Source organism: Aquila chrysaetos, chromosome 8 (genome assembly GCF_900496995.4).
Source record: "Aquila chrysaetos chrysaetos chromosome 8, bAquChr1.4, whole genome shotgun sequence".
NCBI classification, from domain to species: Eukaryota; Metazoa; Chordata; class Aves; order Accipitriformes; family Accipitridae; genus Aquila; species Aquila chrysaetos.
Window position 1 is genome coordinate 39,023,626 of NC_044011.1, and position 25,476 is coordinate 39,049,101.

Consider the following 25,476-nt stretch of genomic DNA (forward strand, 5'->3'; position numbering starts at 1 on the left):
GCACGTGTGCTGCTGGAGCACCAGCGCAGTCCACAAATGGTGAAGCGCTGGCCTCGGCCGCTAATTCCTCCTGACCTTAAGGGACACTTAGGACATGGGGAAAGCGTTTGGCAGGGCACATCGGACGCTTTCCGGGGAGGTGCCGGGAAGGGTCCCAGGATGGTCCTGGCAGCATCGTCCTGGTGCTCCCTGGCACAAAGGGAGCCTGCAGCTCCTGCAGCCCCGAGGAGATAGCAAAAGTCCCCAGGGAGCCAAAAGCGGGGAGATAGGGGAGAGTGGAGATGCTAACGGGATGCTGGAGCAAAGAACAACTTAAATAAGGGGGAGATTTTTAGCGTAGGGGGATTTTTTTTTTTTTTACAATTTCCACCCTCTTCAATGACCTGACGGCAGGGGCGAGGCTGGACATGCGTCAGAAACAGGTTGGTAGCCACGGGGCTGCCACAGGGATGAGCTAGCATGAGCCCAGGAGCCGCTTCCCTGTGCTGAGCTCATGTTCAGGGAGCGGGAAGAGCCTCCACTGGGCAGCAGGGCAGGAGCGGACATCCCCGTGTCCCTCTCTGGTGACTTTACGGCAGCACTGGGCTCAGTTTTATTTTCCCAGTGAGCTTTGCACGGCATCCTCTTCTCCCAGCCCCGTTTCTCCTCCCACGTCTAGTCCTAGGAGGGTGCACATATTTCCACACCTGCCTCCTGTCCCTGCCTGCTGTTTTGGGTCCCTCGTGCTGGATGAAATAAACCCACAGCAGAAGCTCTGCTCTGCTCTGTCCCATCAGGGAGATGGGTCCTTCCCACCCCTCGCCTCATTACGGAGATGGTGACGATGCTGATGCCCCGCTCCTTTGTGCATCCCTGTTTTCTTCCCCCTGCTCCCCTCCCTTTGCACCAGCCCGGCTGGGAACTGCAGCCACAACGGGCAGAAATTACAGGCAAATGTCGGCTTTCCAACAAGCGGCCCAGATCCCGAGGAGTTTTATAAGGTAATCAAATATGCAAGAGATTCAACAAACTAATTTCAAGCACACACCTGGGGTCCTCTGATAATGTCAGTTGTGCCTCTACAGCGCAAGGATTAAAATTTCATAGAGTCATGATTTCATCAGTCGCTAAACTACAAAGGATTAATTAACAGCCAGGGAAGAGCTCACGGCTTGGAAATACAGTCTTAAGGAAAATATCTATCTCCGCTCTCCAGATGTCAGCACACAGACGAATAAAGCGCTTTGATGAAAACACTTTCTTATTATTAGCAACTCCAAAATATTGTGGTTTTGCAGCTAGAATTAAGGATGCCCAACTCCAATCTGCCGCCAGCCGGCTCTGCGTGTTGCCGCGTGCCCTCCTGCAGGCTCCCGGGACGCGACCGTCGGGTGCACAACCGGGTTTTACGCCCGTATTTTGGGCATTGGCAGAGACGCTGCCCTGGGCCAGGGGACGGGAAGAACCCCAAGCGTTCCCTCTGCAGCGGCGCATGCACGAGCCCGGCCAGGGGTCTCGCCTTTGCTGCCATGCAAACTGCCTGCCCTGGGTTCACCGACTCCCAGACAGCCTCCCAAAGCCTTCCCCCCGTCAGCTCTGCTTGAAAAGCTCGGGAAGGACGCAAAGGGACCGACCTTCCAGAGCCACGGCGAGAGCCACTCAAAGTCCCCCCTTTAAGTACATATTCGCGCATGCCACAATACAGATTTCTGTTTTCCACCCTCCCTGCCTCCGGACGAAGGCTGGCAACTGCCAAAATCTCCCCCTGCAAACAAGCCGACCCTACGTTTCTTGTTCACGTGTTTTGCAGGTGTGGGAGCCAAGGGATGACACTTGCCTCCACGTACAACCCTGCTGAGCGCTGGGGCTGAACCTCTCCGAGACACGCGTCTGTGGCACCGAAAACAGGCGACGGCTGCAGCTTCCGCGGCGCGAGTGGAGAGCAGCAGCAGGTCCCCCCTCCTCCCCCGGGAAGATGAATTAGGGAGCTGTCAGCGAGGGACAGCCGCAGCAGTTGTGTTGCTGTAAAGGGGCAGTGGAAGTGTCTTTGATTAATGAAACCGTAATACTCGGCTGTTACGCAGCCCTTCTTCGGCAGAGAGGTGCCCTCAGACAGGCTGAAAACACTGCGCTCCGCAAGGATTCCCCAGAAAGACTTCTCCCGGCCACAGGCCGCTCTCCTCCTGCCCTCCACCAGCGCCGCTGCCTTCGCCCAGGTCCGCGCCACCTCCTCAGGAGTTCCCAGGGCTGACAAAGAACTAATTATTTCCAATTAGAAGCCGGGAGATGAACATTATGCGCCTTGTCAAGCCAGTGAATTAACGTGTCCGAACTGCGCTGGGCTTTGGTGAGAGCCCAAAGTGCCCAGGGCAAGGTGGCAGCAAGAGGAGCGACTCAGAGATGCCGCAGCCCAGGGATAGCGAGCCGGGCGCACCAAGCCCCGGCACGGCTGGGTTTTTGTCTGCTGTCGGCCTTGATAACCGGCATCCAGCTGGGGAGCATCGCTGCAGGGCTCCTGCACAAGGTCCCGCACCGGGCAGAGGGGGTACAGGTGCTATTGCCGGTGATGCAAGGCTGCCGGTCAGCGTGACGGTACCGATGCCTCTGCCTGATTTTTGGTTTGCGTGGGCTGGGGTTACGAGGCAGGAGCGGGAGCCTGGGTGTCAGGTGCAACCGGCACCCCAAAGCCCCAAGGTATCAGCTGTACCCCCTGCAAATGCACAAGCGAGAAACATATTCCAAAACCAGAAGCACCACACAGCAACGGTTGTTTCTCCCCACCCCTTCCCTCCTCTTGAAAATGCCAAGGGCCCCTCCGGGACGCTCCGACGATGGCAAAGACCAGGATACCCGGGAACGTGGGGACGGCCGTCCCAGAGAACCGACGAGCGCTTTCACCCAGGCGGTTTCCGCAAACCGCCCAGTTTTCCAACCAAGTTCCCAAGGTGGAGACACAAAATGCTTACTGTCAGCAATTCAGAGGCACAATTTGCTACGACAAGCGGCGTGGGGGAGAACGGAGCGCGGTCGGAGGAGGGCAGCTTCCATGGGGACAGCTGGGATGGAGGGGGGAGCCAGGGCTCGGACCAAGGTCATCGCCATCGATCCAACAGCGAAACCGTCCTTTGGAAAATGTATTTTTTGGGAAGGGCTATGGAATCAGGAGGTGTCAAAAGAGCTCACGCAGCCTGAGTCCCGGTGGAGCTGTCGGTGCGGCACAGCACGCGGGGCTGCCTGCGTCGTGTTCGCGGCGTCCGAGTTGGCTTCGCTCCCGAAACCGCACAAACATCTGCGCGGAGGGGAGCGAGCAGGCCACTGGCTGAAATCATACTGGAAACTTGTCATCTCATGGAAGAACAATGCGGGCAGATGTCGCTGGCTGCAGGCAGGCTGCGGGCAGTCCCGTGTCCCAGGGCCCCACACTGGGGGACAGGGATGAGGGGCATGAGACTGGCAACCTTCTCCTTTATTTTTTTTTTACTTTCTGCATGGGTTCAAACACTGGTGTGTTAATAGGAAGAGCACTGCCTTCAGCTCTCCATAATCAGTTTTGCTCAGCCTACAACATGTTTTGCTGAAAAATAAATAAATACCTTCCGGGTGAGCCAAGTTACGAGCAGGACGCCAGCCCTGACAGCACGCTCTGCTCCCCCCAGCCCCGGCCAAAAGTACGCGGCGTCCTGAACCGAGGAGCCCGGGTGTTGCTGAACCGTCCTGGCGCTTCCGGACCTCCCCAAGGAGGTTTGCTCACGATTAATTAATTTATGAGCAGCGTCACCCCCCTCCCCAACGTGCACAACAGGTTCCATGCAAATTCAGGAGCTTTTAAATTATACCCTTAATGAAAGCAAATAAAAGCAGTTAAAAGGCAATTTACTCAATTGGTGTTAATATTTAGGCACAGCATGTGCAAAAACAAGAGCGCAGAATTCGGTTTTTTCCCCGAGAAAACTTTTGGTCCCGACTTTCCCGTGGAAAGGGTCGAGCGCACCCAGCGAATGCTGCGCGCGGGATCAGGTCTCAAGCCCCCTCGGCCGCAGCCAACGAGGCTTCTTCTTAAGGAAATGTCCCACATTCACCCCAGCAGCTCCCCAATAGCTGGTGAGACCAGCAATTCCTCCTCTGCCAAGGGGTGCAATTGCAGTCCCCCAAAATCCCCCATGATGCTAGGAGCAGGGGAGGCTTCCCGGGGTCTTCCTACCTTTGCTGCATTATCAGGCACCAAAGCCTTTTAATCCCGCGTGCTGGCTGGGGAGCAGGCAGGAGCTGCTGGCTGAAGCCCCCTTTTGCTGGGTGGGAGGAGGATGTTTATGTTAGCCGGGTTTCCTGGCCATATCCCATCCCAGGGGTGAAGCGTTCCTCGCCACAGCCGGGGCGTGAGCCATGCGAGCCATCCAGCCGGGCGGGGGGCTGCGCTCGGGCCACCCAGCACCCAGGGAGATGCTCCTGCGCACGGGGTGCATCTCTGCACACCGGCATCCCCGCATCCCCCAGCGCCTCCCTGCAAACCGCAGCGGGGGAAAGCACGGGGACGATGCGAGCCCTCAGCATGCCCTGCTCCCATGGGACTCGATTCACCCACGGCAATTCAGGCACATGCAGGCAGAGGAGCTGCCAGCGTTGCTCCGAGCACCTCCAGCACGTCCCCGGCTCGGCACATCACTGCAACCACATGTAAAACCAACACCGAAACACATTGGGAACATGGCAGCCGCTGTGCAAACGGAAAGCAAGGAGAAAATCTCTGGCCAGCACAAGCTACCGTGGGATGCCCGAACTACGGCACCCCTGCGAAGCTCGCTCCGGGTCATCATTTCCCGCGCAGGGACGCGGTGTGGTGCCCGGGGGTGCCCTAACGGTAACAAATTCCTAAAGAAAAATGGTAACGGTGATCTGGCATCAAAATAATGCAGACAAAAAAGCGATCTTCGTTCCCCTTCATCGCATGGGGAGCTGGTCCGTCAGCAGAGAAAGCAGAGTTTTATGTTACGCAACACAAAGGCAAGGACACAGCTAAAGAAACGCTGCTGCTCCTCCAATTTCTAACGTGCAATTACGGCCAGTAGAACCGTGGCTAACGCTTGCCCCTCAATTAAGCCCGACTCTTGGCAATGCCCCGTTTGGCAGGTTATGATGCTCTCGCATAAATTCGCTTTCAAAACAGGAGCTGCCGGTGAATGAGACCTCGATTTCTAATGGTTGGAAATATTTTGTACACTCTGCTGCTCCCTCTGTACCCCTTTGTCGGGGCCAAGGTCTGCAGGCTAAAGCGGGTACCAAAAGACCATCTGTAGCTCCCGTCTTTACAGAGAAGTTTAAATAGGGGGATGAATGAGCACAGGAATTAATGAATGATAAAGCCGTATGGTCTCAGTCAGCCTCCTACGCCTGTATGTGGTATTCAAACCCTCCCAGCCTTCTGCCACAAAGAGAGGTTTCTAAGCTACATAAAAAAAGGGGGGGGGGGGGTGTGCGTGCAGGTTTTTAACAACAAACCCAGTGACTCGCCTCAAAGTTCCCACCAGGTTTCCCTGCTCCAATCTAGGGGAAAGGCACGCGTTAATGCAGCAGGGAGGGAAAAATGGGGGTTTTCCCCACAGCCGGCTGCAAAACCCGCTTTGATAGCAAGAGAAGCCCAGAAGAATCAGCTCTGGGGCTCATCAGTGCTAATGGGCTGCCCGCACGCAGAGGCAGGGGTCCCAGCAAGGGTGCCCTAGGGGTTTCATCCCAGCAAGGGCAGGCAGGTTTCGGATAAGCCGCCTGGACTGACCATGCTGCCATCCACTTCACCAGCCTTTGGTGTGTGTGTCCGCTGCCACCCCATCCATTTGGTACAGATTAAAGATGCCTGGTAAAAGCTAACAAACCTTGAAAGGCCCTAAGGGGTGTTTTCAGTGAGGGGTCGTGGCGAGGGTGTGCTCTGTGCCTGGAAGCGCATCCATCATAAAGCAGCTCCATTTAAAAAAGAAGGGTAAAAAAGAGAAACTGAAGGCTAGCGTGGGTTTGAGAACCTCTTGCAGAAATGAAACTTGCTTGCCAGTGCTGCAGAAAAGCGAGCCCCCATCCCTCCACCCCTGCTCGCCAAGCCGCGCAGCATCCCCAAGCACCCAGGGCAGACCCCGGCCGGCACCCACGCTGCACTGGCCGCGTGCCGGGCTGTCCCTGGGCAGCGAGCCACGCTGACCTGCTCACTCCGGCCACCGGCGAGAAGATGCTACGGCTCACGGTGCCATCGGCTGGAGATTAACAGGTGAGATCCAGGGAAAGACAAGGACACGGATGGAATCGCCGACTTTGCGAAAGGAAGGCTCCCGCCAGCCCCACAATGCTAACAGCGTGAACCCAGGTTCAAACACCCCAAATCTTTTCGACTCTTCTTCAAGAATTGGGGGCTGCCAGGGGGGATCGTTTCTCTCCAAAATAACCCGTGAGAGGCCAACACAGAGGCGAAGGAAGCACGGCGCGAAACTGGAACGCTACTTTTATTTTAAGAGCCGTCATGTGTAAAGCATTAGCGCTTTTGAAATTGCATTCTCGAGTTAATTAAATGGACAATCTTTTCTACATAAAAAGTGAAAGCAAGCAATTAAAAGCTAGGCGAAGAGAAAGTGCCTTTTCGGAGTGGGGTGCTAGCCCTCTGCGCTCGCTCCTCCTGATCCGAGCATCTCAAGGGAGCCGCTGTCCAGGCATGCTGGTACAGTACCCAGGGAGGCAGTTTGCACCGCGTTGGAGTTCACCTACAGGATTCGGCATCACAAAGCCCCATGCTCGGGCGATGCGCTGAACCATCCCGTGGGTCCCTTTTCCCCCTCCCGAAGTGCCCATGGAAACCATACGCGCTCAATTAATGGATTTCCTACGTAGAGGGATGTTGACTGGCTCACGATGGTGTGAAAAGCCGCAGCAGTTATCTTTGCTGCAGTAAAACGCCGACCTTCAGTTTTAGGCAGGAGGTAAAGTTCACTATCGATTGGACCCACCGTAATCTGTTTATAATTACTATTATCTCTATGTTAATCTTGCGAGAGGTCAACAGTTTTACAAAAATCTTGCGAGCCATGTCTTTTACCTCTCAACTTCATATCTGGGTCAAAAGGTCAATTACTGCAGCTTGCTGACTTGAGATTTAAGTAAAAAATGTACACTCCCATCCCAAAGCCCCGCCGGTGCGGTGGGGGGATGTGGGCAGGCGCCGACCCTCGGCGCAGGCAAGGCACCCAAACCTTTGGAGAGTCTGAGCTCTGAAGTCAAGGGGAAGAGTTTTCTCAACTTGGGACTAGTCCCAGTCCATAAGCTGAACTGGGGTTGGCTGCTCGCACGGTGGAAGCCTCTGCTGCTGAGGCGTTGGGGCATCTCCTGCGCACCGGGATGCAGCCGACGGGTCCTCGGCATCGCGCCGGCGACTGCCCGGGCACTCAGTCCCTGCACCGCCGGCTCGCGTGGCACAGCGCTCCGAAGGTGCCGACCCCCACCCGTAAAGAGTCGTGTGTTTAGGCAGCCGCCTTCCTTCCCAGGCACACAAAGTGAGTATTTAAACCCCCAGGCTCCACTCCCGTACCTGCTCTGGGGAGGTGACAAATGGAAGTGGAGCAGAAACCCACAGGGGGGCCGAGAGAAGCCCTGAAGACGGATGAAGATGCGACCCGATCTCTCATCCTGCCAGCATCCCCATAGTCCGTATTGTCAAATATCATTGCCTGCGTTATTTTACCCCCTGTGATGGGATGCTGCTGGGTGGCTTTGGGCAGCGTCACTGTGCAACACTGTGCTTGGGGAGGGGAAAAAAAAAATAAAAAAAAAAAATCAACGGGTGCTGTTGCACCCTCTCCTGTGAGAGGCGGCTGGGTTTTGGGAGGAGGTGAGCCTGCGAAGCACAGCCGGGGCACGCGGAGCATTGCTCAACTGCTCTGCAGGCAGGTGTCATAAACAAGCAGGCACATGGCAAACATATCGATTTCCCGGAGCTTATCGCGCAGCAACCGGTGCTCAGTTACCAGGCTACTTTAATATGTAATTTACTGCGAGAAGGGAGAGCGGGGCTGAGGGCGGCTGAAATATTTACCGTGGGATGGACGGGGAGGTTGAAGGTGCGCGCCGTGCTGCAGGCGAGCAGGAGGGGAGGTACGGTGTCTCTTGCCTCTAGCCGTCCTTAGTATTTTCCAACTATTAAAAAAAACCCCAAAAAACCTTGCCGCTGCGACGGAGTGTTTACACAGATGCTATTAATCTTCTTCTGCAACTGTTTACGCTATGAAAATACAGTCTCAGCTGCCCGGGCTCTCCGTCTCCTTAATTTAAATTCAGATGCTTAATTTCTGTCAAAACAGAGCCCACCGAAATTACCTCCATCCATTTCTGGTGCCTGACTTGCCTTGTCATCAGAGATCCCGCCCGGCAGAGCAGGGAGGGAAACCGGGCGGGAGCCTGGAAAAGAAGGGGAAAGGCTGCATTTGGAAGGCTTTTCTCCTCCAGCCCATCTGGGACCAGCCATGAAAGCAAAGACCAAAGCCAGGCTGTTTTATACGCCCAGCCTGAGATAACGCTCCCGTCCTGCACCCGGTTACCTCCCTTAGACCGGCAAAGCCCATTGGGATGGAGGGGATGCTCATCCCCATTCAGCCCCTGCAGCCCAAGAGCAAAACCAGGAGGCAATCGCCCTCCCGGAGGCACGGTACCACGCAAACCATCGCCACCTGCCCCGTGTTCGCCCTGACAAACAAAATCCAGTCACTGTCTCTCAGGTGATGAGAGTACATCCATTTCTGTATGTATTTCACCAGCAAGCCAGCTTCCTACCCACAAGCAGAGTTTTAGCAGTGGAAGGAGCCGTCCTCTCCCCCCCGGCACCTCCAGCCATGTCCCAGGTGTAAGGGCATTTTGCAGATGCGACGCTCAAGGGAATCCTGGGACCGATGGGAGGCTTGCATTTTCAGAGCATAAAATTTTTAAAATCCTCTTTATACAGTGCCTCTCAGTAGGTCTTTTGGAATTTACAAGATAAATACTGGTAATTTGATTCTTATCTTCTTCAAATCCAATTCTAAGGCAATTCTGTGTAAAGGACACTAATTATAGCCCGAGGGGAAAGAAAAGGTAACCCATCAGTGAGAACACACTTGCAACGTTTAAAGGGGTATGGGACACTGAAAAGTTAAATAGATTTCAAATCTGCTCTTGCAAGAACATTCATTTGTTGGGTGGAAATTATCCTCTGCACTGTTCCCGCTCCCTAGCATGTACTTTTGGCGATTGGCTCAGAGCTGCACTGGAAATAACGGCAGCCGGGTTTGCATCCAGTTTGCTGGCACTTTGGCTCTCTGCAGATCTTTTAAAGGCTGCCCAGTCGTCCGAGAGCAAGGCTGAGAGAGACAGCAATACCAGGGATAACAGAATCTTTACGCACAGACAGACATGTTACTTTTTACCCTTGCCTCCCTGGCATTATTTACTAATGAAAAGGCACAAGTTAATACGCACAGGGGAATGTGATCGGCAACATACGCTGAGCATGGTAAAAACATTAAGCCTTAGCCGAAATATTATGTATTTTCCAAAACACATGCCTAAACTTGGGCCATTCTGGCTCTGAAACGTGACCAGGGGCCAAGAGCCCCTACACGTGCTCCGGCCACCCAACGGCTGCCTGTTTACTGCTGAAGAGCATCCGGAGGAGGACAGCGGGAAGACCGCGCCGGCCACCGCCGCACAACACAGTCCGAACGTTACGGCACCTATAAAATAATAAAACCCGACCCTGGGACGCGGAGCCAGCATGTGGCAGAAGACGATGCAGGAAGAATCAAAGGGATTTGGCAATCCAACAGGGTCTTGTTTAATGAGTGCCGCGGCGGGCCGTCGCTCTACAGAGCCCAGGGGAAAAGCCCCTGGGCCCAGAGAGGGGTTGGTACCCTGGGCACGAGCATCCACGGCTGCAGCATCTCGACAGGCAAGAGCTGAGTCGTTAGTTGGGCTGAACAACCAGGACCGGCATAGCTCACGATTTATTCATTCTGGGGGAGGGAGGAGAGATGCTGTTTCTAAACCGTCGGGAGGCTGGCATTAACATCCATCGTTAGCGTCCCTCTGAAGACGATACGATTATTTCTTTTAACACGGTGACACTTGCAGCTAACTCATGTCTGACCCCACCAGCGCAGGGCAGACGCTGTACGAGAGGTGACCAAAGGTAATTGAAAATACAAGCACCGTGGATCGGAGCAGAAGAGCTGTCTCAGCAGCGACCCTCGTCGCAACAGGTGAGAGCGATGGCATCCAGAGGACAACCGGCACGCACCCACCCGGGGCGCATGGTAAATCAGCGCTTCGCCGAGGCTGCGTGCCGGGGACGGCCGGGTGGACCGGGGGCACGCGAAGCAGCAGAGCCATGGTCCCAGGAGGCACCACTGCCGTGCATCTGAGTCCGACCCCAGCCTGGCACCGGGAACCAAGACGCATCCCGCGGCACAGACTCCATGCAACATCATAGCGAAAGGGGAAAAAGCACCCCAGCCCGCTACAACAGCTTGCAAAATAGCCCTTTTTCCCAACATCATGTACGCAAACATTTCCTATTAGCCCGCTTCCATGATTCAGCAATTCAAGTCCTGGTAATAAAAAGTGTGGTAATCCACACATTTGTGCGGAAGAATGGCAAATTCATGCCTTCAATGACTTTTGAGAGCTGTGCTATTAAGAAAAGACATTTTCCCTTTCTCGCATTGAAGGAAAAATACAGTTATTTAAAAATGGCAAAAGAATCAGCTCATTAGTTAATAACAGCGACAAAAACCCTACCACGGGAAAAGCGAGTGGCTGCAGACCAAAGCAAGAATTAAGCCGTTGTACGTAAAGAAGGAAAAAAACGCCTGGCCCCGAACCTTAAATTAGCTGGAAGAGAGGAAGGAAAACTTCCAAACACACACAAGACCCTGCAGTAGCCCCTACCATCGCCACTACAGCCCAGCACAACGCCCTGACGGAGCAAACCCAGTGCCCTCACAGCCCGGCCGTGGTCCCCCAGCACCGGTGGCACCGCTGGCCCCAGCCAGCACCCACCTGCCTGTGGAGCCGTCCCCTGCTGAGCCCCCCAAGGACCAGGTTGCTGGGGGGGGGGGTCCACAGCATCCTGGGTGAACCAAGGCTCAGCACCACAGGGCGAGCTGGGCATCATAGGGAGGATGCCAGGCGTATTGCAGGGGCTGGAGCATCACGGGGGGATGTAGGGCATCGTGGGGACATGATGGGGGGCACCGGGGCTCGGCTCAGGGCTGCGGCTGACCCGGGACGCGCCTGGGCTGGGGGACGCCTTGCGGCATCCGGCTGCTCTTTGTCTGCTTGCCTCTGCCTGGGCTCTCGCGTTGTCACCGCTGTCATTTCTCTCGCCCTCCGCTTACTTATGCGGAAAACGTGGTTTCCGCGTGAGCCGTCGCAGCACAAAGGAGCCCATACAAAGACGCACTTGCCGCACGTTACACCCAAAGAGGAAGAACTGAAATGCCCCACAACACCACCGGCCGCAAAAGGCGATGGTGCGCGGCACGGATGGGAGCGCAGGTGAAGCACCAGGAGCATCCCTTCCCACGGCGGCTCACGGCAAAGCAAATCCTGGCGCAGCACGGCTTTCCACGAGAAATCCCGCTCGCGCACACAGGCGCCATCTTTTTGGTCGTGTGGAAAATCCTTACCCCGCACCACAGCCCAGAGACTCGATCTCGCGGACCGCGTTTGATGCCAGGGACTAAAATGGCTCATCCACGAGAGCACCGAGGATGCAAACCCCACTCATGGCACATCCACGCAAGAAGCCGCAGCGCTGAGGACCGGCGGCTGGGCACGTCCAACCCAGGAGACCCCCAGCCCAGCCGTACAAACACAATGCAACACGGTTTGCTTTTAATGTTGGCAGGAAGAAAGTCCCCATCGCTTGCTCTAGGTCAGCGATCCTTATCAGCCCCCACCAACTGTATTTGCGGGTGGCACCAAACGCCCAAGCAAACGAAGTTGGGGGGCGGGAAGAGGAAAGCAAATGAAGCAGAGGGGGGAGGAGAGGAAAGCCAATGGTGTTTGCCTCCTGGCCTTAGCCCATGATGCCCGCCTGCGGCGGGGCGGTGAGCAAACAGGCTCCGGCACATCGGTACCTGCGGCTGCATGACACGGCATTGTGTGCAGCGTTTGATGGCCCCCTCCCCGACACACGTATCACTAGCGGGAAGCTTGCCGCGCACGGCCGCTTCGTTCACTTAGCAACAAAGGTGCTAATTAGGGAGCTGCTTTCCACCTCCAGCCGGAGGAGGATGCGGCGCAGCTGCCCGTGCCGGCAGCGGCCGAGCCTTCGGCGCTTGGCCGGCAGAGCAGACCCCGCCGTGCATCGCTTGCGCTACGGGATAAGGAGAAGGAAAGCATGCCAAGTGCCTTCCTCGGGAGATGCCCATTTCTGCTCCTCTGTGGGACACCCCCTGCTCAGCTGACCGTCACCAGGGTCCCCTCTTTTGCCATCTTCTTCCCATCTACTTCTGGAGGGGCACAGCCGGACGAGTCCCTCTCCCAATGGCGAGGTCTGACGTGAGCTCTCCTCCCTGCTCGGCCTTGCAGCCACCCCGATGTGCTGGAGCAGCACCGGCCGGCCGGCATCCCCAGGCTCATGCAGAGCGATGCCCGCATCGATGGCACACGACCTGCCAGAGCCCCCCACTCCCCCCATCCATGTGCTGGCTGGTCACGACACCCACTCCAGGGCAGCCCGCAGCAGCTCCCACCCCGCTAAATAATGCATTGACCAGCCCTAATTAACGCAAGGGAAGGATGATATACATTTCTGGGCTGCTTTAAGTTACACTTGGTTAGACGCCGAGGGAAGAGCCGCCTCCAGCGAAAGGGTCAGATAAGCCAGAAATCAATACAAGCGATTGCCTCCGCATCCCGAGACCCTGGCGCCTCTCCCCAGCTCCTACGGGCAGAGCTGCGGGCATCCCACGGGCAGGGCCGCGGGCAGCCCCGGTGCTGCCCCACTCTTGCCTGGGCTCGGGTACTGCTGACTCAGCACCCTGCGGGCTGGGAGCTGCCGGTGGCCCGGTTCCCACCACAGCACCCATTGGCCTACACACCATCTTCCCGGCAGCCGCCCAGAAACGTAAAGCCCAAACCCTCCCAAAAAAACCCCAACGAAATGCTGCCCTTTGGCCAGGGTGACAATGAACTGAAAGGCTGGGGGAAGGCAAGGCAAAGCCAGAACAGCGTTTCCCCATCCCTCCCCCGGGAGCAAGAGGAGACAGGGACCCGGAAAGCAAGAACAGCAACTCCTTTTCATTTTTTTTCCACGGGAAAGGTTTTCAACCAAGTTAAAATTTTCCCGAGAAAGATTCCTGCTGGAGGGAAGCGGGCTTTCTGCCAGCTTCATCGCACACCGCACTCCTGTGCAAGGCAACCCACGTGCAAGACAAGCGGGAGCTGGGCTCCAAGCGCCCACCGCCTGAACCCCAGTGAGACGGGGCAGCTGCGGGAGCCCACCCCCGCCGCCCCCCAAAAGGCGAGGGCAGTGCGGACAGAGCTTGCACGCTACGAGTGCCTCCGGCCACCGCTCTCATTCGCAGAAGCGTCCCCGTCCTCCCCCGCCTTGGTGCTTGGGGTATTTTCTACGAACGGGGGGAAGGAAGAAAGAGAAGAGGAAATCACCGCATTACTGGTAAAAATAGCAGAACACCCAGTAGGGAGGTACAGAGGGTTTCGGTTCTGAGCGCTGCGCCGTTTCGCAGAAAGGGGCCCCGGCGTGCAAGCCAGCGGGCGCCCTGCCGTGCCCCGACCACCCCGTGCCGCCGTGCACCGGGCTTGCCACGTGCCACCGGCAGAGAGGACCTGCCGCGGCACTGGTGATGCACGCGGCGCCCGTGCCCTCCAGCTGACCGCAACATCGTACGAGCGGGACGGCGTGCCGGTGCCGTGCCGATGCGGTGCGGGCAGAGGGGGACCGGCGAGGCGTGGGCGTTGCACAATGCCTGCGCCTTATCTCTCCCACGCAAAGGCAGTTTGTGTGTGTTGCGCAGCAGGCTGAGACCGCAGCCCGTGCCCAGCCGGAGATAAGATATCCGTCACCGGCGCTCGCTGCACCGTGCTGCCGGCAGTGAGCTCCCGCGGCCAGCCTGAATTCGTGCCATTTGTGAGCCGTTTGCTGGCTCGCTCTGCACCGAGCATCCCCGCTAGGCACCCCCTCACTGCTTCCCTGCTGGCTTGCCCCCATCGGGTAGCCCTTTTCTGGACCAACTCGAGCAGCTCGTTCCAGACCTGTGATACACCCAAGCAACTAGAATGCCCAAGCTCACAGCCATCCCCGCTCCTGGGCCAGAGCAAGTCCCAGCAAACCCCCGAGAAGCCAATGGACCAGGCAAAGACATGCAGTAAAATCTGGACACCCATGAGATGTCCCGAAAGCCTCGTGCTGCCACATGTGCACGCTTCTAAGAAGACCGGCTGGGTTTTGGTTGGACTTTTTTAAGGTGCAGTCCGTGCTGCGGTTAAATTGAATTTCTTGGAGCCGTAGCCTTCACAGGTTTAGTCTGTGCATGCCAAAATTAGTACAACCTGTCCCTAAATACCATAACAAAAAACACGTAGTAAGCGCTTTGCCTTTATTTATGTCAGTGCTGGTTGCAAGGAGGATGAATCACACTTCCTCCTTAGCACTCCTTTCTAATATGATTTACTATAAATAATGCGTGGAGAAAAGAACGAGGGAAGGCGACAAAGGGCAAAGCGCACGGAGCCCAGCACCGTCCCCAGACTCGGTGGCAAGACGATAAAAGCACCTCCAACAGTCGTGATGGAGCTGCAAACAGCATGTGGGTTGTAACTGGGGTAGCACCTGGTGCATAAATGCAAATCTGAGACAAAATTAAATGACAGGCAATAGTAATATATTTTTTTATATATATACACACACACACTCACGTATATTAATTGCATTGTGCCTTTAAAATATAGTTACTCAAAAAGCAACGCAGGTCCTCACCAACGGCAGAACCCCTTTTTCACCTTCGCGAAGCCCAAGCTTTGGGCACGGGGACATCTGCCATGCCAGGGGTTGGCTCTGCCAGCCAAAGGGCACGATGCCGGGAGCCGCGCGGGTGTTTCGGCGTGCGGACGGCTTTCTGCTGCCTTTCTGCAGGCAAAGTGACTCGGACCTTGTGGCGTTGCACGGTTATTTCACAGGGAAATAAGAGCCCTGTGCTCCCAACAGCGGTGCCAGCAGGGACCACGAGCCCACTGCCCTGGGTACCTGCCTCCCACGGGGTATTTGTGCTTTTTCCGACCTTGCGAGCACACCAGCGATGGAAACGGTCTCGTGTTTGGGGGTTTTTTAGTTTCTCTTTGTCTTTCCGCTCGGTCGACGTCTGCCTTCTTTATAGGTCACCAAGGCAAAAACAGGCGTCCTCCTCCCTGCCGCAAGTCGCCTTTGCAGACGGATGGAGGTGTATTTTTTCGAGAGGGGGGTGCAGAGGTCCCCTCCGCGGCATGCGAGGCAAGTACCGTGGCATCACCTGTGCTGGCATCCTCCGCTCGCCCCCGTGCCGGCGTCCAGCGGCGCTCCCCCCGGCACTCTGCCTTTGCGCACGGGAGATGCCGGCGCGCGGCAAGCCAGCCGCTCCTCGTACAGCACTAAACAGAGCACGGGGTTATCAGCCCGGCTGATACACGCAGATAAACAGCCCATCTCCCGCGCTGACGCCGGTAACAAAGCAGGGTGTTTAACGCCGATTTATGGCGGGCGGCTCTAGCGAGGCTCAGTACGCCTTCCAGCGCTCGTGCCTACGTGGAGAAGTATTTCCTCAATAGCGTATCGCTGACTCGTTTGCTAAACAACGTGCCAATAAAACAGCAACGAGACGACGAAGGCCGATGGAAAACTAAACCAGCACAGCGGGGCGTGTATCCAACCATAATCTACTTAAAATCAGTTAAGAACACTACAGCGAAAATGATACGGGCGGCCTTGGCCCTCGGCCAGAGCGCAGAGCCTCGCGCCTACAACCCGAATTTTACGGTGATGCTCTCTTCTTCTTCAGCTGCAAAACGCCTGAGCCGGCGGATGCTCTTGTCAAAAAGAGGAATCCGCCTTTATTTGTGAAAGCACATGGTCCAGCAGTGCTTAATACTCTCACAAAGGTATCTGCTGCTCCCCACGTCAGCCGCAGAAGTTATCCAAAGTGCTGCGAGCGCAAACCGGTGTTCAAAAGCGATACCAAGCATTTCAGGCATGCTTCAGCCTAGCTAAAGATTATCCAGAACGAACCCACGCCCAATGCTCCTGAACGCCCCGCAGCAGGTCTCTGCAACCAGGCCCGAGCCCGGGAATAAGAGTAGATGTCATGACCGCATCGAAAGCTCATAAGCCCGTATTAAAAGGCTTCTAACCACACGCAGATTCACCCGCCTTCTTTGCCTTTATTCAAAAGGACGCATAAACGTTTCTCTGTGGCTCGTGTTTCACGAATCTCCTCCATCTGAATTTCCCTGCGTGCCACACTTCTCGTTTCAGCTGGTACCCGTCACACAGCCGCTTTGCAACCGCCCGTCTCTACCGGGGCCGGCGAGCGAGCCGACCCCCAGAAAGCCCGACGAGACCCGTGAGGTGCGAAGAACGCTGCCGTCGACAGGGGCATGTTGCTGGCACCCGTGGGCGCCGGGCTCCCATCGCTCATCGGCTGCAGGCGTCTGTGCATCCTGACAGTGCCTGCCCGGGACGGCAAAGGAGGGAGCGATGCCCAGCGAAGGACTAAATGCGACCATAAAGCCCTGAGCTGCCTAACACCGGGCCGGGGTTGGGGGGGGGGAACCTTGCAGGCAGAGTGACACAAGCCAGGACTGCCGGGCGAGGAGGAATGAATGGAATAGGCTAATTTACACAGGAAGTGAGCACTTACCAGACCCTTCATCCCAACACACAAAACCCTCTGCCATATCTGGAAGCAATTACACCCAGTTAACATGATCTGCCTGCCACTAAAATTAACTGCAAACAGAAATATTTTTCACTTTTGCAACAGGAGATGCCATGGCCCCGTGTTTGGCTGCCGGGAAATATTTAGTAATTACTCATTTAAAGCCTCTCTTGAAACTGTCAAGGGGTGGGGGGGGTGGGGAGTACAAGAAAAATCTTGCTAATTGCGAGCAAAAAGGAAAACGCAGATCCTTTTACTCTATCCAAGGAAAACAGACTTACGCACCGGCGTAACTACAGAGCCAACGTCGTGCAGAAGCAGGGACGGCTGCAGGGACGCTCCATCGCGAACTGCCCGGGCTGCTCTGCACCATTCCCACGTGCCACGGGGAAAACAAAAAAAGAGTCGATAGCGTCACCCCTGAAACAGCACAGGCTCACCGAGGGTCCCTCGGCGCAACCAATAAATACATTTTTAACCAACATCACTCTACGAGCCGTAACGAGAACTGAAAAGGCTGTGCAAAGCCGATCGAACTGCTGCAAGCGACATCAAGCGAGAGTGCTTTGGGGAAAAAGCCACCCCAAGTGTCCTCAATCAGGCAGGTTTTACACATCGGGGTCCCAACCCTGCAGGCCACGGGGATCAGCTGGCACAGATCCACCCGCCCTGGTCCCTGGGGAAACGAGCGACGCTGGGGACGGTGGACGCACCCGGTCAGAGGGCAGGCAGCATCCCCATCGCCACCGTGGAAGCCCCTTTGCCATTGGCAAAGTGTCAAAAGTGCCGGACACCACCGCCAGCCTCGCCTTCGGTAGGGAAGATGCAAAAGTTATTCCCGGGCAAGGGGAAAAAAGAAAGACGATTTTTAAAAAATTTTAAAATTGGTCTTTTCTGATGGGAATCTCAGAGTTTTGCTTTAAAAGGCATCACCCACACAACTAAAATGATGCAGAATAACTGATGGAATAACACAGAAGCCAAAGGGGGCTTTTCCCCCCTCCGCGCTAGGAGCCGAGTATGGAAACGGTTAAGTTCCCCCACTGAATAAATCAAAAGTTCAAGGCTGCAACATACCACGCCGTATTCCCCCTCTGCCTATGACAAGAACCAGAGAGCCCCCGAAATCCCAAGCATCCTGAGCGGGGTCTCCGCCGGCGCTCACAGGTTACACGCTCGGGGTCAGCGCCGCGGACCTTAGCTGCAACATTCATTTCCTGAGCGGGGCACGTCCCCCTGCCCATAAAGCTAATAAGAGCTTCCTCGCCCGGCCGCCCCGCGCCGTGCGGCAGTGGCCAGGCGGCCGGGAACGCTGGTTTCCATTAGCCCCTTATGATGCCAGGTGCCGCTAATAAGGCCCATCAGCAAGAAACAAGAGCTGCCAAGTCGTCTTCGGACTCTGGAAGTAATCACGGGCAGAGTTTGGGGGGCTGCTGGCTTTTTTTTTTTCTTCCCTCCCCCCTTGTTTTCTATTTTTCCTCCCTTTTTTAAAGTTTCAGTGGCAGCGGAACAGAAATTGCCGAACGCTTGAAATAAAATAAAAAACAACTACTGTATCGGGCTACCAAAATTAACGCTAATAACATCTCACAAAGCACTTGGGATCCAATTTATCACGTTTATTGCTTTAATGGTATCCTGCATCTGTTTCTCACTGTGACATGTTGAGCAGTGCCAACGTGCCTAATGGCATCAGTAGTACAACGCTCAGCTAATCCAGGCGGAAACAAACAGAGGTGAGGCTGGCAAAGAAAGAGGCGAACGCCAGAATACTTCCCTACGCAGCTACCTAAAGTTTGCTACGGCACTAACATTATGGCTCCATGCAGACAGCGGACCAATAGGCTACACGTGACGGGGATTGCCGGGCGTTGCAACCGGGGCCTGGAGCCCCACGGGAAGCTGCCGTTTCCCTGAGTGGGAGCATTTTGGGTCAGCGGGAGCACCGATGCCTGGTCCTGCACGCCAGATGGGTGACAGCACCAATGCCTGGTCCTGCACGCCAGCGCTGCTGCTAGCGGCCAGGTAGATCTGCCGCCCCTCTGCGCTGCAGAAGGGGGAAAAGAGGGCAAAACTCTGCAGTTTAGGGCACTGTGGCCAGTCACCAGCCAAGGTAGAAGAGCAAGCCTCCTTATTCCTACCCCAAAAATACTCCACCGGAGCACATGTCTTTTAGGTGACGGCTCAGCCACGAAACCTCAAAATGCCAAACTCGGACACGAAAACTGGGATGGAGGCTTTCCCCAAGGTGCACTCCGTTGTACGACAGCGAGGATGGGCACCTTCCAGCCAAAACCGCTCCCAGGGGAGCAATTGCCTGCTGCCAGCCTCCGCTAGCCTGCCGACACCATCGCCACGAAGCACTTTCGTTTTCCAGCCGAGCATCTCCACCTTGCACAGACACACACATGGCAAATGCTGCCAGCAAGCCGCATCGCTACGGTGGGCGAATTCCTGGACAGCATCGGGGTTCAGATGCTCGGCCGTGCCACCAGTGAACTGTATTGAATCGCATCCCCACCCGCAGCCTTCACTGTTGCTATCGACGTGAAAAAAATGAAACCGTGCCTTTTATGAGTTTTAAGGTATTTAACTTCTCGATGACACATTACTCCAGGCTCAGCACAGCACTCGCGTCGCAGCTCGGGAGGTTTTTCTTCATACCAACAACCCCAAAAAGGGCCACTGAACTATGGCTTTTTTTTTGTCTGCAATTAGAAGCGACAATCGATACTAACATTAGATTAAGTTTGAACTTTGCTGAACCTAGGAGGAAATCTTTTATAAAAAAAATTGAAGAGTTGCCAACTCGATATACACTCAATTAGTCAAAATCGTAAGCTTGGTAAAGAAGAAAAAAAAAACAAACCGGATTGTGCAGCAGCTGGTGGGTTCGGGGACCCAAAAACCCCGGTCAGGGCCAGTGCTGAGGCTTGCAGCCGCTTGGCCACCAAAAGGTCACGGCTCAGCGCTCTCAACTCGCCGGTGTTATGACAGGGCACAGGCGATGCTGCCACAGGGCCGAGGGTGGCGGCGGAGCCACGCTCCCGCACGGGGCCGGGGCAGACGACCATCCCTCAGGCACCCTCCATCACCTGGAGCGAGTGGCCCCCCCCACGCCCTTGCCGAAGCCCAGCGAAAAGCCAGCCCGGCCCTTCCCTCTCCTTTTTTCCTGCGTGCATTTCCCATACTACCGAAGATAGGACCAACACTCAGAAGGCTCCGAGACTATAAACTTATATATATTTATACTTATACAGGCATGTGTGCATGTAAACAAACATACCCGCCATATGTATACACTCGTTTGTGCAACGTAAACAGGCACAGCACCCGTTGGCTCGCTGAGCTCCTTGCAGAAAGAGCGGCGTCAGCTCTGGATGGGTTCGGGCTCCGTCTGTCACCTGCTGGGGCTTGGCACGTGCAAGCCATCGTGCCGGGCGGCCGAGCAGCCCGCGGTACTGTTACGTACCCCTCCCCGGCAGCTGCCCCCTGGCCCCCAGCGCGCTGCAGCTCGAGCACCTCCACATTCACTTCAAGGTCGGAAAGCAAAACCACAGCAGCAAATGCACAGCAGAAAGGGGTCAGCGAAAGCCGCCGGTTTACCGAAACACCGCGGTACCCCCGGCACACCCTGCCCCCACCGCCAGCCAGCTCGGGGAGGTGGTGCCAGGACCTCAGCACGGGGCGCAGACTCCCCCAGACCACCTCTCCAGCAGGCACTGGAGAGGAGAGGAGCCTGTAGCCGGTATGGTGCAGCTGCCACCACCGCCAGAACTGCTCCAGCAGAGAGCTACGGATCCCAATCTAGCGTGGATCCTCTTTAACAGCTCCACGAATACAATAGGATCCCACAAATCCTCCCCAAACGGTAATTTTCACAAGGTATTAGAAAGCAAATGCTATAAAAAAGCCACATGAGACCATGTCTACACACACACACAGCCCTGGATTTAGACCCTGGGGGGGGCTGGGGGGGCAGTAAGTTCATTTGACTGTTACCCAATGCCTTTCAACATGGACGGTCTCACGGATCAGTTTAAAAATGGCTCAAAGGATTTGGCTCACCCTGCAAAGTTTGCCAGCGCCAGGTAATCTGTCAGAAAGCAAGAACAGGCTAACAGAGTTTGGCGCTGGCTTAAGCAATTGCCTGCGAGGCTTCGCTTGCAAGGGACGACACTTGGCTCGGTGCTTCAGTCAGAGCCGGCGAGCCCATCGGAGCACGGCGTGTACCCAGCCTCCCGATAAGGATCGCGAATAATTAAGAAATAAGCTACGACCCCGCAGCCGTGGTTGCCAAAATAAGCCAAGCCCGGGAAGGCACTGTGAGATACAGGCTGCTGCATTGGACAAGCTGGGCGACGCTCCCCCACCTCCCGACCGCTCGGGTGCGCGGGGAAGGATCCGACCTCACAGCCCGCCCTGCCTCGGGGCAGATCCTTGGCCAGCGGCAGGAGCAGCCGGGCAGCCCCAGCGTCTCCGTCTCCTGCGGCCGCACTGGTTGCTGCTCTTGGGCTCGGAGGGAGAAAGGGAGATGCTCGAGACCGCAGCAGAAAGGCACGTTAAAATTCTCTCTGAGCCTTCACTGCAGCTCTCCTCCGGTGACGTTCGGTCTGCATCACCGCACGGCCGGGGAAGAGCCGCACCGAGGTGGCTTCGGGCACGCTAACCACCACAAGCTCCAGCTCTCCCGCCTCTGAGACGGGGGAACAAAGCAGAAAGCGGCTGAGCACCCGCACAGAGCCGGGAAACCCCTCCGAGGGGCGAGGGCTGCTCTCAGCGGGGTCTGCGCGGCAGCTCCGAGTCGCTGGCCGGACCGAGAGGTGACGCTGCCAACGCTCGCAGACCTGTGCGGGGCCAAGAACCCCGGAGTGGCGGCTGTCGCCCCGCGCTGGAAACGTTCATGGGCTGAACGTGCGGGGAACTGCCACTCGGGCACCCGACGCCGGCTCCGGCGCATCCCGCACCGCTCGTGGGCGGCAGCCTCCACAGGCGGCGAGCGTGCTGGCAGCACTGGCTCCCCCACCAGAGGCGTGCGCCGGCACGGCCACCGTCCCTGGAGCGCGTTCTGTGCGTCGGGACTAATTAACCTGTTGATTCATTAAAAATCCGAGACGGTGCGCAGCCCGAGGAGGCTGCGAGCAGCTCCAGCACTGCACCGGTCCTGCCTTCCCCCAGGCCGGACGCTGCCGTCCTGCCGCGGGGCTGCAGCCGCACCGGGGGCCAGTGCGGCGCAGCGCTCGCCGAAGCACGCCCAGCACCAAGGGGTTTGACCGGCGCTGCCGACTTAGGTGCGGTAATTAAAGCCACTCTGCTTCCCGGCCAAATCGGGGAACGAGCTCTGGTCCCCGCTCCCCCGATCGGGAGACGGTAAATGGGGGAGCACCGAACTCACGTGCCCGTCACAGCCACCATGCTCCCACCCCGCAGCAGCTCCCCAAGGTGCGGGGCTCGGCGCGGGCACAAAGATCCACCCCCACCCCGAGCAGGGGAGCCCCAAAATTGCAGCCGCAGGAGGTTCAACTCCAAACCCGTCCTCGCAGGGATGGACCTGCGGCTCTGCGGCAGCACGAGCCCTCCACGCTCGCCTCGGTGTTAGCCAGCCTGACCTACGTGTTACTTTGTGCAAAGTGCAAGCATTTCATAAACCGGGAAGCTGAGCGGCAGAAAACTACCAGGCTAGCAAGGCACTGCACGCAGCAATCTCAAGCATTGCTGCTGCGGCCGGGCGCGGGGATCCCGCAGGTCTCTTCTCCCGCCCTTTGCCCCGCACAGGCGTGCCCGGGTGCTGGTGCGGGCGGGATCGGCTTTTGGCAGAGGGTGGGCGAGGGCTGCCTGACCCCACGGCCTCCCTTCACGTGCGGATCCCTAGCTCAAAGGGTAGCGACCGTGAGCAGTTCGGCAGACGCCAGTCAGGGAAACCGGCGGGGTTTGTGCTAGCAGGAAACACCTATGGCCCGAGCTCCGTCCGGGCTGTCCTCCCCAGCCAGCGCTCGCTGGAAGGAACCTTCTGGCACGGCTGCCAGACCTGGAAAAGTTGTGACAGCCATCCCTTCGTGCGTACCGCTGTGGGTCCCGGTTTTGGGCTACGCGGTGGGAACTTCGCGCTGGCAGGCGCGGTGCCCGTCCGGAAACCGAAATCCTCCAGCGAGATCCCGCCCGCCTGGTGCGGAACGCAGCGGCACGCCGTCGGCACTCACCTGTGCTGCTCGAGGGTCTCGTTGTCCGGCAGCTCTGCCCCGCACACGCTGCACTGCTCGCCCAGGGCTCTGCTCTCCGTCTTCATGCCGGCCGCCAGCTCCCCCAGCTTGCTGAACAGCTCCCGCTGGATGAAGCCCTGGGGCAGCAGCCCCCCATAGGCGCTGAAGTCCATAGAGACGGCCAGGGCCGGCTGCACGTGCAGGGCGGACGCCACGGAGGGCGGCACGCCGAGCACCGGCTCAGTCTTGTGGTTCGGCAGCAAGGAGTAGATGCCCAGGGGCTTGTCGCCCTGGGCAGCGGCGGCGGCGGACGGCTCCGGCCCCAGCGGCAGCCCCTGGCCGGGCTCGGGCGGCGGCTCGGCGCCCTCCTCGCGGGCGTAGTGCAGTTCGCGGGCGCTGGTGATGACGCTGCCGCGGGTCGGGGTGCCGGGCCCTTCCTTGCCCTTCTCGTCGGGTTTCTCCCCGCCGGAGGCGCTGGGCTCGGCCGTCTGGGGGCTGTTGCGGCTGGAGGCGTCGTCCACCTGCATCGCTTCGGTTTTGACCTCGGCGAGGCCGGGGGGGGCGGTGGGCGGCGGCGGGGCGCGAGTCCTCGGGGGCGCCAGGCGGCAGGGCACCCTGCAACAGCGACTGCCCGATGGTCATCAAGCTGTCCACCGCCGCCTTGGTGGGGCTCATGGCGGAGAGGGGGCCAAAAGAAGCGGAGGCGGAGGGGCTCTGGTCCGCCGCGGCCGCCGGCAGGCTCTGGCCAGCCGCACCGGCATAGCCGCTCTCCTCGCCGGCGGGCTTGGAGACGAAGAGGCCCTTGATGTACCTCGACTTCCTCTCCTCCTCTTCCTCGGCGGCGGCGCCTCCGTCGGCCATGGTGACCTCGGCGTCATTGTCCTCGGAGGCCTGGATGGTCTCCAGGATCTTCAGGCACTGCTCCTCCAGGTACTCGATCTCCAGGATCTCGGCGGCGTAGAGCAGGTCGTCCAAGTCTTCGACCTTGGCCTGCAGGGTGGCGGTGTACGCGTACTCCAGGATCTGCTGGAACGTCTTTGGCGAGAGGAAGTCCAGGGTGTAATGCTGGCTGTTGCGGTGGAAGAGGATCTCGAACATCTTGCTGGTGCAGGCCAGCACCGTCCGGTGCGCGTGGAACTCCTGGCTGTCCACCATGATGACCACGTCGCACAGCGTCCCCGCCAGGCGCATCTGGTTGGCTTTGTGCAGCAGCCCGGTGGGGTGGCAGGGGTTCTGCAGCTGGATCATGCCCATCTTAGTCAAATCCATTGCGCTCCCGAGGCTCACTCATCAGGGTGCCTCGCCGTCGCTCAAATCTGGGACTAGCTTTGTGTGCCGACTATCTGCGAAAACAAAAGGCGGAGGGGGGGGAGAGGAGCGGGGGGGGGGAGAGAGCGGGGAGGGGAGGGGGGGGGGAAAGGGAGAGAAAGGGCAAAAAAGAGAGGAGGGCCGGGGGAGGAGGGGAAGGGAGGGGAGGGGAGGGGAGGAGAGGGAGGTTAGCCCGCAGCCCGGCGGCGACTCGCCGAAAAGTTTCTGCGCTGGGCTCGGCGGAGCCGCGTCCCCGCCGCTGCCGCCCGGGGAAGGGGGCGCGTCCCCCGCCACCGCCCGCCCGGCTCCGGCTCCGGCTCCGGCTCCGGCGCGTCCCGTCCCGCCCGCGGGGCTCCGCCGAGCAGCGGAGACCCATCAGGTGCGCGGCGGGAGCCGACGGAGCCCCGTCCCCGCGGGCGGGCGGGCGGCGGGGGTGGTGGTGGGGGGGGGGGGGGTGGCCGGGGGGGGGGGGGGCCCGGGGCAGCCCGCCGCCCGCCCCCTGCCCGCACTCACGGCGGCCGGCGGCTGCTCCGGCAGTTCGCACTGCCCGCTCTCATCGCCGCCGCCGCCGCTCGCCGCGCCGCGCAGCAAATCACCGCGGCGCCGGCCCACGGGCCGCCCCGCGCCCACGTCAGGCCGCCCCCACCCACCCCCCCACCCCCCCGCACCCCACCCACCCCCCACCTCCCCCCCCGCAGCCGCCGCCGCCGCCCGCTCCATCTTGAGTGCGGGCGCCCCCCCCCCGCGCATCCCCGGCCCCGGCGCGGCACCTTGCGGGGCGGCGAGCGGAGCGGAGCGGAGCGGGGCCGGGGCGGCGGCTGGACAGCGCTGCCAACAACAAACATGGAGGAGCCGAGGCACCGGGGAACCGGCGGCGGCAGCGCCGGGCTGCGAGCGGGGGCCGCCCGCCCCGACGGGCTGCGCCCACCGCCCCACCCGCGCCCTCACCCACGCGAGACAAAAGCGACCCCGGGGGTGGGGGACGGACGGGGGGGGTGGAACACGGGGACACCGGCCCCCCGTGCGCCGAGCCTCCCCGCCTCGCCGCAGTCCGGATT

At 58.3% G+C, this 25,476-nt stretch overlaps 1 protein-coding gene across 1 annotated transcript in view; it reads right to left on the bottom strand.

Annotated features, from left to right (window-relative positions):
• The window catches only part of ZBTB16 (zinc finger and BTB domain containing 16), a 64,841-nt gene extending 39,784 nt beyond the window's left edge, over positions 1–25,057 (bottom strand). Inside the window, 3 exon segments of the mRNA XM_030023633.1 lie at positions 23,111–23,670; positions 23,672–24,449; positions 24,932–25,057. Coding sequence (XP_029879493.1) covers positions 23,111–23,670; positions 23,672–24,379 — 1,268 coding nt within the window. The 5' untranslated portion in view covers positions 24,380–24,449; positions 24,932–25,057.
• Between the last annotated feature and the right edge of the window lie 419 nt (positions 25,058–25,476).